The sequence below is a fragment of the Carlito syrichta genome, unplaced genomic scaffold (genome assembly GCF_000164805.1).
Source record: "Carlito syrichta isolate Samal-C Ts95f unplaced genomic scaffold, Tarsius_syrichta-2.0.1 Scaffold314379, whole genome shotgun sequence".
NCBI lineage: Eukaryota > Metazoa > Chordata > Mammalia > Primates > Tarsiidae > Carlito > Carlito syrichta.
The window spans coordinates 384,067-400,169 of NW_007258475.1; the positions used below are offsets into that span (position 1 = coordinate 384,067).

The 16,103-nt window shown below is 37.9% G+C and overlaps 1 protein-coding gene across 1 annotated transcript in view; it reads right to left on the minus strand.

Moving 5' to 3' along the window:
• The window catches only part of LOC103274104, a 242,774-nt gene that overhangs the window by 163,102 nt on the left and 63,569 nt on the right, over positions 1–16,103 (minus strand). The window contains exon 5 of the mRNA XM_021719309.1: positions 14,769–14,893. Coding sequence (XP_021574984.1) covers positions 14,769–14,893 — 125 coding nt within the window. The remainder of the gene's footprint in view (positions 1–14,768; positions 14,894–16,103) is intronic.

A 16,103-nucleotide genomic window follows, 5' to 3' on the forward strand; every position in this document is an offset into this window, starting at 1 on the left:
TACATATGTCTAACATACTATTACTATCTGCTGGATTTAAGACTATTATTAAAGACTATTATTAAAGCAGTCAGCACAATAATTTGGCCACACACACACACAAAAAAAAAAAGAAAGAAAAGAGAAGTTTGCTAGAAATGTTACAAGGAAAGAATATAGAATGCTTAGGAACTAATTTGATTTAGGGGGTAGGGGAGCACAATCTCAAATTCAAACAGTGTGTGAAGGAAAATAATAATTTAATGACAGACAGTATGACAGTCAGAAGGAAGAAGGATAAGAACTCGTTCTTATTTAGGAAATGGGTTGATTGCAGATGTCTCTTCATTATAGTCAAACAGAAAAGTTAGTGCTTTCCCCAAATTCATGTGCATTGATGCATTTATAGAATCTTAAGAACTACCATCAAATAATGGGAAACTATGAGAAAGCAAACATATCAGTCCCTGTCTACATGAAAGAAGTATGACAATAATTGTTTTAAAACTAATGCCAGACTTATAATGGGTTTGGAAGACAAATTCTTGCTTCAAGTTCCAGCCTGTATAGAGATGTGAGAAAGATGTCCCATCTAAGAATGTTCCTGAGAGTCAGGTAATTGAAAGTTGTGATGTCACACCTGGGTTTTGATGTACTGAAAACTGGACATTAATGGGTACTGGCCATCTAATGGGCTGTATTTCTCAAGCAATAGTAGATCTAGGAATTAAATCAAAAGAGGAAGATGAAGAGTTGTTTCTGAGACTTGATATTGTCATGCTCCTTACTACAAACTATTAATATGCCTAGTACTGCAAACTACTAGTATCCTTGAGGGCAGAGAATCAGTAAGAATGATATTGTAATTAGAAAAAAATGTTCATTTTCCTTAATATGATTATAGACTGGATTCTTTCTGAGAACTTTAAGTTGTCTGTGAATTGAATGTACCTGTGCACGTAACATGTTTTAGATAGTTTGATACAATGGTTACTCGCTAAACATCAGGAACAACCAAAAACAAAGTTCAAGAAGAAAAATGCATTTTGAAGGTCAAATCTCACATCAGACTCTGGTTTCATTTTATATCGACTAAAGCCATTTTTGGCAAACTCCTTGCTGAGGTTTATCGAAGCCTATGCATTAGCCAAGTGGAGGTCATCAGACAAAACCCTATAGATACAGGGTGGGGAGTAGAAATGGATGCTGTGAAGGATGACAGAGACTTTCTCAGAAAGGAAGACAGGCAGCTCTTAGGACCAACGTCAAGATTAGGAAGTGAGAAATATCTATGTGTGAATAACCTACGGATAGCTTAATTTAAAGATTGGTTATTTTCCATTGAACTTTGAGAGCAGGTATATTTAGCACTACACTTGTAATTTATTCTCCTTTGTGGTAAACTCTTCAGTGACCCCAACTTTTTATTCAATCTATTAGCTCCATACAGTTCTAATTATGCTATAGGAAATTTATGAAACGCCAGTGAAGAGGGGTGTGGCCTGGCCCACAGCACTCATTCACTGAGGCCAACACAGAAGTAGCACAGAAATCCCCATGGTAGTCAGCAGGGCAGTGAATAAGACTTAGGGGGAGCCAAGAGCCTCCAATAGTAACATTGCTGTCTTTGGAAAAGAAGTCTCATAGATGGCAACTCAGGAGCAGAAGTGAAGTGAATATTGTTTTCTCAAAACACACTAGAAGGAGACGGCCTTTAAGTATATGTGTTGCAGGGAAAGGATAGAGAGGTTGACAGTTGATTCTGTCTTAGAGCATCATAAACTATACTTCCATAGCAAATTATATCACTTCTGTAATTGTAATGTGGATATTATATTACCAACCACTCCCAGCTGTTTAGAGGATTAAACAAGATTATATATGCCGTACAGATGTGGCAGTTCAAGTAGGCTCACTCATGACCAGTGAAGAGATTCACTCCTTTATATCAGCCCCAAGAAATTTTCAAAATAGTTTCTCTATAAAATAATAAATATTGAGGAATTGCACACTTTCAGGGGTGATTTATATTCATTAGTGTAGGCTGGGTTATGCTATGGCAACAACACCTACATCTCAATAACTAGTTACTCCCTACTCATCTCTTCCATATGAGGACTCAATGATTCAAGCCGCTTTGATCTGTTCATCCTGCCATCCCACTATAGGCCTCTTGCAAACCACCATGCAGGGGAAAGGGGAGAGGAAGTGTCACACTGGCCACTAAACGCACTGGGCAGCAAGGACAAACATCCCTTTTGCTCTTAATCAATTGGCCAGAAGAATTCAGATGAACCCAACAGATACAAAGGGAATAGGGAGACTTTTGGGAAGAGAGAACTGAATATCAGGGAGCACAATAATCTTCACCAAATCCATAAATAGGCTAAACCATTATGTTTTTTAGGTCATCAATGAAAACAGTATGCTTGTTATTCAAGCTCCTAAAAGGTAAAACTCATGCCCATCCTTGACTTCTTCCAAAGCATCTGTGTAGAACAGCATATTGTTAGTGGAATGTTTCTAATCACTGTAGAGTATGATTGGATAAGAAGATGGCAAGGAATATTGAATTGAAATGTGATAATCTGATAACTAATTGATATCAGTAATATTTAACAAATTGTTACACCTTGAGATAAGTGCAAAAAAGTTAGATTGATGCATATGTACGTACATACATACACACATATACACACAATAAATAAATAGAGCAATAAATAGATTGGTTTTTGACATGTGATTTTTGCTGTTGTTGTTGTTGTTGTTTTGAGTTGGAGTCTCACTCCTTTGCCCATGCTGGAGTGCAGTGGCACACTCACGGCCACTCCAGCGTCGACCTGCTGGGCATGGCGATCCTTCCACCTCAGCCTTCCAAGTAGTCGGAACTATAGCCACATGCTACCACACCCGGCCAATTTTTTGAGTTATTGTAGAGACGAGGTCTCATCATGTTGGATATGTGATTTCAGTGAGTCAAACTGATACTAATAATTTAAAAACAGAATCACAGATTTTAATATTAAGATCTTTTTAGTTGAAAAAATTTCCCAAGATGAATTGGATGACTTTGAAAAATAGTAAGTGTCTCATTCCTGAAAGTATTACATAGATTCCAATGACAACTCAGTGGGAAGCTGTCAGTGAGCATCAAGTTTCAAGTAGGGAGGGATATTGCAGAAGGGTGAGGCGGAGAGATGGAACATGGTACTAGGAATCCTTGCAGTATACAATTGAAAACTTCCTGTAAAAACCCATACAAAGAGAATATTTAAAATTTTAAAAAGATCTTAAAACCTTAACTCACCTTATCTTTATCATTTGTTCCACAGCATATAAATTTCAGTTGCTAAACTAGAAATAAAGTAAATGTACACTCATCTCTTTGAAGGCAGGATTAGGCTATAATGCCAATTCTCTTTCCTTTCTAGGAATTTTTTTAACACTCCGCATCTTTTCAACAAGATACACTGGATTAACACACCTTTGATGTATATACCAGAAATTTTTGCATATAATCAGCATATTTAAGGCCCTTACATTCTTGTTCGTATTTCTAAAGTTAAGGAAGTAAGTCCCAAATGCTGAGAACACTAACTGAATTAATGATTCCGAAATCATATAAGCTATTGCCATATTACAACTTAAGTAAGACAAAATCCAAAGCAGTTTAGGTAACATAAAATACTGAACAATCATGAAAATTAGTGGATTGTGAAATGAATGACCACCTACCGTCACCGATGAAGCTGGCCCAAGACTCTCCAGTTTATTAAAGAAGGCATAAAGTATATGAGAGTGAAAGAATTTACAATGCCTGAAGCTCAAAATACACCCACTCAATTGTTTTCTTGATGCTGTTTGCAAACTATTACAAGAGAACATTATCTATTTTACTGGTTGTTTGAGTTTTTGCATCAAGTAAATCCCTACATTACTTTATGCCCAGCTTTGCCCTTTCATCATTTAAATCATGCAGCTTGAATTTGGACTGACTTATAATCTGAAGCTACTTGATATTTAAATATTATCATTGATGTTATGCTAGGTTTCCAGATAGTTGGCTAAATTAATTCTATTCACCTCATTCTCCATCTCCCCAACTGAATCGTGTAATATCTATGGAGAAGAATCTCCCACACCATACTGTGTTCATTTTCCAAACTGTACTGAAACAAAAAGCAGCCAGTTATAAACTATGCTTTGGTGTATCCCAGAAATTATGAAAGGATTCCAATATTGTATCCAAAATACCAGACACCATATAAACCTGTTAAATATTGAATGAAGAAATGAACACCTCCTCCTTGATGTGTGTGAGGGTCTACCACATCAGGGCTACCTTTGCACAGGTTAATTGTCTCAGTAAGATTGCATTCAGCCATGAACAACAGAATGTTCATCCAGAAGTATTGAACAATAGTGCATTTAATGATCTCATGTAAAAGGATCTCTCAAATAGGTACAAGGTGATAAGCAGTGACTCATAAGAGTGTTGGGTTGAGTTCTCTCTCATTTTCTTCCTTTCATGATATAAGATGTCTGCAGAAGCTTCCAGCATCACACCTTTAGAGCAATGACCAAAGTGGGATTAAAAGAGAAGGTGGCAAGAGGAGGCTTTTCTTCATCGCTTCCCTTTTAAAAGGCAGGACAATATCAAGTTGGTATCTTCTCATATCACATTGGCCAGAACTGGATTAGTGACCACCCACAGGGCATAATAGACTAGGAAAGTATCTATCATTTTCCACTACAGAGGCATTATTTCAGTAAAACACACGAGGAAGGGGATAGTCGCTGGGGTGCAACCAACAGGTTTTTTTTGTTTTGTTTTGTTTTTTGAGTTGGAGTCTCACTCTGTCACCCAGGCTGGAGTGCAGTGGCACGCTCACGGCCACCCCCCAGTATCAACCTGCCAGGCTCTGGCAATCCTTCCGCCTCAGTCTTCCAAGTAGCCAGAACTGCAGGCGCGTGCTACCACGCCTGGCTGTTTTCATTTTTGGAGAGATGAGGTCTCGCCAAGTTGCCCAGGCTGTTCTTGAACCTGTGGGCTCAGGCAATCCCCTCACCTCGGCTTCCCAAAGTTCTGGGATTATAGAACCAACAGTTTTTAATACAACACATACTGTTTTCAAACAGAGCTGGATTAGTGACCACCCACAGGGCATCAGGGATGTCAGAGGGATCGAAGTCTTAAATTACCCTAGTAGATGTCAATGGTAACTATATTTTACATTGTTATTTTACTTATGTAGACATAGATAAGGAAAAGGAACTGCCATTTTTTTTAAATCAATCTAGAAATCTAGTGGACTGTGGGTTCCAGAAAATGAGATCATTTATCAGAACTGTCACAGATTCTAGGGTATAAAAAAATGATAGAACCAAAATCAACTCATAGAGGAGATGAGTAGGGATAGGAAAGGGGCTCCAGAGGAAAGTGGAAAGTGGTGTTTTGTGGTCACATAGTCAAAGTATAAAGAAAGTAGGGTAAAAATAAAATGTTTTCTCAGAGGAAGAAGGGAGATATTGAAGTTTTGGAGTTGGGACATAGGAGATCAACAGGGAACGTGGACCATTTCAGCCTCAGGCCCACACATAGGAAAGAAGCGGAAGCAAATGTCAACTAAAAGCCATACTGGACTGGAATCTTCTGTATGCCATGGTTTATTATAGTGCTAGTAGGGAGAAAGTTACTATGCCCTACAAAGAGCAGCAACCTATGCCATCATCTTCCTATGTGAGGCAGACAGACTAGGAACTTGTGATCCTGCCCCTTGGTTCTCATTGTCTATATTATCCCTTTTCTAGAGTATGGGTGGGATCCTGTGACTTGCCTATGGACAATAGAAAGTGGCAAAAGGAAGAAATTTTGCAGAAATAAGCAGGTCCCAAATCAGCTGGTTTTGAAATGGGAGACTAGCGTGGTTGATCCTAACTTAACCAGATAAAAGTCTTTGAAAGAGAGACTAGTTCTCTCTGAGTGAGAAACTCTTCTTGTAGGCCTCAAGAATTAAGTGGCCATGGGGAAGAGGTCCACACTGTCTGGAACTACAGGACTATGAGCAGCCTCCTGGCCATAGGCTGCAAAAACCTGGGGCTCTTGATCATACAGTCACAAAAACTAAAATCTGCCAATGATCTTAATGCGTATGACGAGGACTCCTCATTAGTTGAGCATTCAGATTAAAACATAATCCAGCCTCAGTTGAGCCTCCAGATGAAAACATAGCCCAGCCAAAACCTTGTTTAAAGCCCTGCAATATATTGGGCACAGGACCCAGGAAAGCTGTGCCCAGACTCTTGACCCATGAAAACTGTAAGGTTAAAAAAAAGCGTAGGTTGTTTTAAGCTGCCAATTTTGTGTAATGTGTTAAACAGCAATGAAAACTAACATGTTTACTCCTATCTCTATCTCTTTTCTATCATTAACCTCTTATTTTTATACTGAAAATCTTTTAGCTACAAGTAAATACTTTGTTTTTCAGAAACAAACAGCTCATTATTTTAATAGTTTGTTATAGGCTAGAGAGCAGACAGATGTGGAGAATAGCAAAGATAAGGGAGCCTCAGCTAGTAATCCTAGCTAACATTTATTGAACATTTACTATGTGCTATGAGCATTTACACTATTCCAATTTTTTTTGCCTACATACAGTAAGTTCCCTACATATGAACCTTCAAATTGCAAGTTTTGAGAGATATGAATGTGTGTTCACATGTCCAATCACATAAGTTAGTTCACTCATGTAAATTAGTTCATGTGTCTGGTGTACGTTGTCATGTGTGTGCATCCTCTACAAGTGGTTGTGTTTTTGTGTACTTTACAGTATTTGTATGAAAAGTGCTACAAAACTATTATAGTAAAGTACTATATAGTCAATTGTGTTAGTAGGCTAACTTTATTGGACTTATGAACAAACTGGACTTATGAATGTGCTCTTGGACTGGAACTCATTTGTATTTAGGGAACTTACTGTGTTTGAATTCATGATAATAGGGCAGACATTATCAGTTTCATTTTATAGATAAAGAAACTGAGGTGCAAAGAATTTAAGAAATTTGCCTAGGTTTACTCAACTAGTAATTTTAAAGCTAATTTGTTTGAGTTTAGGTATTATCCCCACAGAGCTATATTCTTAGTCACTGAGATTTCTTCTTTTTCAGTATAAGTATATGGTTATGCGTTAGCCACACCTAATAAGATTAAGACATTAGTCAATAAATATCCAATTTTATATGGGTCATTGATAAATTACTGTCAGAAATAGACTTCCATAGGTATTTTGCTTTGATGAACTATTCTAGAGCTGACATAACATGTTTTCTTAACGGCATCTCATTCTCACTCCACATCCACCCAATTATGTGGGACAAGCCAGTAGAATATACTTTAACACATTATATTTTAAACAATGCAAAATGTACAAACTAAAGTCTACATATGAGACTAGTCAGGGAGGTGCTATGCTATATGGAAAGAGTAAAGAGTGATGGTGAATAAGTCATCTAATTCCTCTGCACATCAACTATACAATCTGTAAAATGGGAATAATAGTACCACAAGGCTATTATAAGCACCAAACACCAAAAAAGTATGGAAAAGAGATTTATAAACTTTAGAGTTATGCATAAATGGATGTGGTTAGCTCCTTGTCAGAGGAGTGAGCACACAGCATTATCATATTGTGCAGAATAATTCCGAAGGAATAAAAGTTGGAGACCTCTAAGAAAGCTTCTTAGTGTAATAATTTTATATTTAAGATTCACCTGTTAAATAGAGAAACAATACCAGGAACAATACCAGCAGCGACACAGTGTTGAAGTTGATATTGAGGATTTATTCTTTTAGGACAACTCTGCCATTTTTTAAAATCTGTCTGGTTTCATAATATGTTTTACAGCAAAAATAGAACTTATGTTTTGAGGTGATTGTAACTACCCTATTTGTTTGCTGAGCTTATATGTGTGTATCTATTTAACTCCTATAAAGGGTGCATGAAATAAAGGGATCATGGATGTATCGTGAGAACCTTTTCCAAAAGGCAACATTTATTTTCAAGTGTTTAGATTGCTGAGACAAGGATTTCTCTCCAATGTACAATTCATCAAACTCCTTACTCACTGTAAAATCAATCTGTTCTGTTTGTATGACATAAACAACAAGTCATTTCTCAGGAATGAGGCAGACCATATGTGAAGGTGTTTTAGAAAAGCACAACAGGGAATACACCAATCAAAGAAGCATCTGCATTTTATTTCAATGTCAAATCACATGTGTGTTATAAAAAGCAAAGTGTATCACTTTTATTAAAGGATAACTTTCCTGTTGCAATGTGTATAGTTAACCCATACTTCCCCTAAGTAATGCATTTAGGTTAGCCACATAGACTACTGACTGAGAACAGAAAAAGATCTCAGTATGTGTGGCCAGCAATGTGTGTTTTTCAAACCTTTTGGCATCAGTCCACTCCCTACCTCCATGGTAGGAGGAAACTTTCATTAATCCACTTATTATATGCACTTTCCCAAGGATCAGTACTTTCTCACTGATGTATTAATAAGTACCAAAGTAGCTTGCAATTGATAGAAACAGGAAACTATAAAAAAAGACTAGCAGAGTTCTAGGGAGAATGTTTTGTTTTTGGTTGTTTTTTTTTTTATAATTGGGACTGGGTTGAGATGGAGAGGAAGTGGGTTCTATGTCATTTCCACTACTTATCAGCTGAATGACCTAAGGCAAGTCACTTAAGTTCTGTAGGTCTCAGCCTTATACTTGTGCAAACTGACAAGGCTGAACTAAATAATCCCCAAGATCCCTTCCTGCTCTAAAAGTGTGTGATTCTCCGGTTGCTTACCCACCAAGACACATTCAAACAGTAATGGAAACATTTTAAGATTGTCTTGTTATGGAATCTTCTCCCCAGTTGGAAGTTAGGTACCTCTGAAAACTATGTTAACTTCTTTAAAACACAGGAGTGATATTAACTGTCTTGAAGCAGTCATTAGTGCAGCATCCAGAGGTACTTAACATATAATCTGGCTTACTTTGGAGAAATCACTGTACAAAGATTAAGGTGCTGCATTAGGAAGCAGGGAACCCAATTCACTCCGCAGGCAATGAGATTCTATAGCTTTGTTTGCACAGGCAAATGAGTGGCTATTTATGTAATTAACTGAATGGACATTGTAAACTTTCTCCCTGAAGCCCTTCTTCTCAGAGGAAAAAAAAGTAATTAAAGCTTTCCGGTGGACAAGATCTTTTGGACCTGAAATACGTACTCTCATGTATGCATATCATTCAGTGTTTATCATATAGCTTCTCAGACTTACCTTTTGATTTGTTTTCCTTTGTAGAACAGACTACAAATACGTCACCTACAGACCATCAGTGAGACTCCTACAGCTACTGGTTTCAAATAAGCTAGAAAAGATAAATGTTAACAAGAGGTGCTAGAAGGTGTATGGCTAGTCAAATAGGTTCATGACCACAGGGAGAATGAAACTGAAATCCTAACAGCTGAAGATCTTGAAGAGGAGAAGGAATTTCTCTTTTCTCTTTCTTTCTTTCTTTCTTTCTTTCTTTCTTTCTTTCTTTCTTTCTTTCTTTCTTTCTTTCTTTCTTTCTTTCTTTCTTTCTTTCTTTTTTTTTTTTGTCAGAGTCTCACTCTGTCACCCAGTTTGGAATACAGGGGCACGCACACAGCCACTGCGGCCTCAACCTGCAGGGCTCAGGCAATACTTGCGCCTCATCCTTCCAGGTAGCTGGAACTACAGGCATGTGCCACCACACTTGGTTATTTTTTCTTGATTCATTGAAGAGATGAGGTCTTGCCAAGTTGCCCAGACTGGTCTCAAACCCATGGGATCAGTCAATCTTTTCACTTCATCCTCCCAAAGTGCTGGGATTATAGATGTAAGCCACTTCCCGACTGGAATTTGCATTTCTAAGTAACAAAATGTAAATTCCAGGAAAGCACTTGAGTAGCCTGGTTCAGATCACATGTCCACTCCTGGGTTCAATCATGGTAGTCATAGGAATATAACACACATCACAGGCAAGCCCTTGGAGTATGCATTTTTGGGGGGGTGGAAGGAGTAGGAGGTGGAATCTGTTATTGAAAAGGAGGAGTGAAGGAGATTTTGGGAAAGAAATATGTATAGCAAGAAGCAATGATATCCACCACAGATTATCTGGCCGAGAATCTCTAACATCTGCCTCAAATTTTGCATCACTGGTCTTTACTCTAGAACTTTCTTCTGGAAATAACAATATTTTTATTTCACTCTAATATTACATGCATAATTTCAATAATAATTTATGAAATGCATTCAATTTATAAAAGTTTCAAGGGAGATAACTTAGAGATCTCATATTATCTAAAATATGAGCAGAAGATAGTCAACCTATCACACAAATATATGTCTCAAAGAAAAAATGTAAACATCCTCTGAGTATAGGCCTTGAAATCAAGAAAAACAGCCACAATGCAGATCCTTCCAGGGGTGACCCAGAAGATGGTTAACTATGATTACCTGACACTGATAGCAGCAGGCCCGCTAGGGTGAGATGTATAGGAATAGGGTTATCACTTACACACTCAGCAGCAACTTAGTTGAGTGTCTTTCTGGTTGAGGAAAAAAGTACAACAGTCTTGAAAATATATTTCAGAAGCTTTTAAAAAAAATTATTGGCAGCTACAAATGAGAGAAAGTTGCATTTGACTAGCTAAAGGTCATATACATTAAAAATATTGGAACCTCTGATTTACCAACACTTTAACAATCTACCAAATTCAGCAAAACCAGAATGTTCAAATGAAGCACTGGAGCAGGAGGAAGGAGTGAGTTGGGGTATGAGATGCAGCATGTAAGACAGAGGGAAAGAAAATATGTACATTTAAACTTGCTGCATTGGAGCAAATACTTCCCATGTCACATATATCTTTGAAGCTGGGTAGTACCGTATTCTGTACTAAATGTATTTTATGGGGATTTAGAGAGGATTTAGGTAAAGGCTGCCCCAATAAATGATTTACCAGCTCTAATAAAACATCAAGGAAATTGTTCAGATTGTATCTCAGACCATTTAAAACAGAAGTTTATAGAGGTTTCAGGAGCCCCTATATCCTCAACCCTGGTTTAAGATGAAATGTGTATAGTGGTTAATTATCCCATATTACCCCTCTTTTTCTTTTAATGGCAGCAGTTTCAAGAGAAAGAAGAGATTGGAAGTTAATAAATAGATATGACAGCCACAGGGGTTTGGAGAAAGAGAGAAGGGATTCTGTATTCATCCCTCTAGTCACTTGTTCAGTAAGTATTTACCGATCATATTATTTTCAGGTACTCTAGGGTGAGGGCCTGAAGACCCAGGAGTCACCAGGTCAGGGGATTTCCTGCCTGCAGTTTCTATTTAGAGAGAAGAAACAGGAATGAGCAAGTAAACAAAATAAATATGAAAGATTAGTTTAAGTTGTGGTGAAGAACTTTAAAGGAAACAAAGTGATGAGAAAGTAAGTAGCCCGAGTAGAGAGGGATCCTACTTTGTGTAGCACCGTCAAGAAAGGCCTCTCTGGGGGGGTAAAATTGATGCAATATGTATAGTCAACCACACCACTAAGAACTAGGAGAACATTCCAGATAAATGAAGCATTAAGTGGCCAGGCTCTGACATCATAAAGTGCTCAGTGTGTTTGCAGAACAGAAAGGAAAGCAGATGTAGAAAGTGAGAAGTCATTTCAGAGTGACCTATGCTTTGTAATGTAACCTTGGAAAAAGACATTATATCGAAATGTGTTATTATGATGTTAATAATAGTAGTTGCCTTTATTAAAAACTTATAGACTCTGGTCATTGTACAGAATATCTCCTGTACATCAACTCTCAATTTCATAATAACCATCAATTTCCACAATATAGGAGTTATTGTGGTTTGACACAAGAGAAAGTCTCACGGAGTTCAGACAAATGGTTCAAGATGACACAGCAGTGACTGAACTGGAGTTCATACTCAGGCCCATCTATCTATAAAAGCCTACACTTTTTTTTTTAACTTGTTTTGTTCAACAAATATTAGTTGAACCCTATGCTAGGAACCCACACAGAAATGAATGAAGCAAAACGTGACAGATTGTGTTCCCCAAAATACAATATGTTCTATCCCAACATGCTCTTTAACAACGTTTCCTTTCCACTCCCATATCAAGAGGTGGAATCTGGCTGACCTTGTGATGTCTTTTAAGCGAAAGAGTAGCTTTCCACGATGTGTCCTGTCTGAATTCCTAACCCTCAGAATTTTGAGCAAATAAAGTGGCTATTTCATGACACTAAGCCTTCAGTGATTCAGTACGCAGCAATAGATGGCCAAATGCATAAGGAGTCCAGCCTGGTGAGGGAGACAAGCATACATATACACATACCTTAAAAATAATGTGTCATTGTGTTTATTATAGCATTATTCACAACAGCAAAGAAATGGCACCTATGCAAGTGTCAAGCAGTGGATAAATTGATTAAAATAACATGGCATATGTACTGAAATAAGCCAGGCACAGAAAGACAAATCCTTCATGATCTCATTTGCATGTGAAGCAGAGTAAAACAGTGATTTTCAGAGGTTGAGGAATGGGGAGGTTGGGACACTGTTGATCAAAAATACAGAATTTCAGCTAGACAGGAGGATTAAGTTCAAAGGCTCTGTTGTACAGCATGGTGACTACAGTTAACAACAACATATTGTATACTGAAAAAGTGCTAAGAGAGTAGGTTCTAAGTGTTCTCACCAGAAAAAGATAACTACGGGAGGTAACGCATATGTCAAATAGTTTGGATTTAGCCATTGTACGATGTGTACATATACTGAAACATCATGGTACACACCACAAATATATACAGTTTTTACTTGTCAATTAAAATATAAATAATTTTTAAAATATAAAATTAATATGAGCGATGTCATGAGAAAGCAACAGAGAGCTTCTAAGTCAGCGCAGAACAGGGCACATGTTTTGGGGAAAGAGCCAGATAATAAGTCTATTAGGCTTTCTGGGCCATACTGACTTTGGAACAAGGACTCAGTTCTGCCATTGTAGGGGAAAACAACCAAAGGCAATAGGAAACCAAATGGATATGTCTGAGTTCCTGTTAAACTTTGTTTACAAACATAGAAGGAGGACAGTACTTGGTCCTAGGATCTGTAGCTGCCGGTCGTGAGCTGTGACTTGGAGCATCATGGGAAGCTACTGAAGAAGTAATACCTGGCCTCAGCATCTTAAGGGATCAAACAGGAACTGAAGCTCTGAGACCTTTGGAAACCTTTCAGTCTTTTAACTCAATGAATAAAGTGATATTGACATTGTGCCACTGCATACTCTGTACTCTGAAGGTTATTCCTGAAGGAGAACAGGAGTTTTCAGAGAAAGTCAGGAAAACAGGGAAACGGAGGAATCTGGAGCCTCGAAACTTAGTGGGACTTTTTGTCCTGTCCTGGTCAATCTCAAATAGAAAGCAAGAACTTAGCACATGGCCCAACAGAAGCTCCAGATCTCTTCTCTACACACCATAGGAAGTGCCTGGTGCTTCTGATCTAGCAGTTATTTTAATGAATTAAATCGAATGTTTTCATGTCACCCTCCCCTTAGAGATTATCACACACTCAGAGTTTCTGCAGAACAGGGAGCATGTCTTTTTCTTTGTTGAATATAGCTTCTCTTGTTTACATTTTTTTCTTTCGAGAAAAGGCATACATGTTTTTTGTCTTCTGGGCTCTTTGTCTCCTCTCTCCACCTGATGCTTCTTAGGCATCTTAATCCAAAAAACTCTCTCTTTAACCTGGTGAACACACGCCAGCTGCTCAGGTAAGTATTGGTCAAAGCATTTAGAGCACTAAGTGAAGACCAGTAGGAGTTGTAAAAAAAAGTGACTGGGCAAAGGAGATTTGAAATGATACCATGTTTTCCAGATGGAGGTTCCAGAAAGGAAGAATAAGAGCCAACATTTTGAGAACCAAGTCACAGGGCAGATAAAAGCCCAGTGGGAAAAACATTCCAGGAATAGATCTGGGGATGGACAGGGAACAGTGGGTAGGGATGGATGACTTTGACTAGCTACTATTGCTGCTTCTTTCCTAGGTCACTCCCTGTCATCATATAGCCACTGTCGTCCTCCCCATCACTATTGATGGACACCACCATTACAGAATCCAATACGCCTTACCTCTGAGAGGTTCTGTTTTCCACTCTTGCACATTTTTTTTCTTGCTTGTAATATGTGCTTTCATATAACAGATACACCCATATAAACACCACCAGGTAGAGAAGGCAATAATTATAACATGTTTACATGGTAAGTAAACTAAAGATTCCAGCCTTTATCAACTCTAGCTACTCCCCAATTTCATCTCTCAACTCTGTCCACATCAAATTGAAGCCATTTCCTCACTGCAGTCTTCTCCCCAAGATTTGGCTTAAACTTTTTCTGAGAACGCTTCTCCATTATCCAGCAAATTTGACCATCACCTTCTTCATGTGCACATGTGGCACATTGTGTGATTTTTAAAAATATACTATCACATCACATCTATATTTTTAAATAGCCATAACCCTCATTGGACTATGAACTTTCCCATTTCAGGACACATATCCTATAACCTATAGTAGGCATGCAATCAATACTTATCAAATAAATAAATAATAAAGGAATAGAATGCATAAGGTCTTATTGGAGTCAATTAGTTTAAATTTGAAAAAACAAACACACACACCAAAATAAACAATATAGTCACTCACCAAACTGAATATTGATGTTCCTCCAGCTCTTCCAGGTAAGACATATCCTGTGAATAAACCTCAGCTTCCCCAGTTCTCCAAACAGTTGATTTTTCCTTCACAGAATGATCAGCCAGGCTATCTCCCTTGTCAAAGAAATGGGGGAAAAAATGAAGTAATTTATAAATAGCAGATAGAAGTTCTCATGGCCCCAGTGACATTTTGTCCAGAATGACTTACAGAATCATTGATTCACTAGTCATAGTTTTTGCATTAAAATTATTGTTTAACACTCTAGATTCTCTCACTTAACTCTTATATCCATAACAGCAGAGACCATCGAGTATTCCCTTTTGGATTATCTTTCATGAGACAGCTTCTGTAAATGTTGTTAAAAGGATAAAATAGGTGGTATCTTAGTGTGGTTTTAATTTGCCTTTCTTTGATGACTAGTGAGGCTGACCATTTTTTCATGTATCTGTTGGTGGTCGTATATCTTCCTTCAAGAAATGTCTAGTCATATCTTTTGCCCACTTTGTAATGGGGCTGTTTGTTTTTTTCTTTTCAGCACATTTGAGTTCCTTGTAGATCCTAGATGTTAGCCCTTTGTCAGACATACAGTTGGCAAATATTTCTTCCCAGTATGTGGGCTGTCTCCCTGCTCTCTTGATGGCTTTTTTGGCTTTGCAGAAGCTCATTAGCTTGATGAGGTCCCACTTGTCTATCTTATCTCTTATGGCATGGGCACTTGGGATTTTCATCAGGAATTGGTTGCCAGTTCCAATTTCCATAACGGTGTCTCCTGTATTTCCTAAGGTTCTAACTCCAGTCAGGATGGCCATCATCAATCACTCAAGAAACAATAGGTGCTGGAGAGGATGGGGGGGGGGGGAAGGGAACACTTCTACACGGTTGGTGGGAGTGTAAACTAATACAGCCTCTGTGGAAAACAGTTTGGTGATTCCTAAAAGATCTAAAAATCGACTTTCATATGACCCCACAATCCCACTACTAGGAATATACTCAGAGGAACTCAAATAACTCTATGAAAAAGATACCTGCACATGTATGTTTAATGCAACATTGTTCACAATAGCAAAAACATGGACCCAACTGTGCTGCCCATCGGAAAAGGACTTGGTTTTTAAAATGCAGTGATGGAATATTACATAGCCATAAAGGACAAAATTATAAACTCCACAGCAACTTGCATGGATTTAGAGTCTATAATACTGAGTGATCTATCACAGAAACAAAGAACTGAGCATTACATGTTCTCACTCATAAGTGGACCTTGAACAATTTCCGTAATACTATAAGAAAAGGATTGAGGATTGGCAGTAGTGGGAAAGTGTT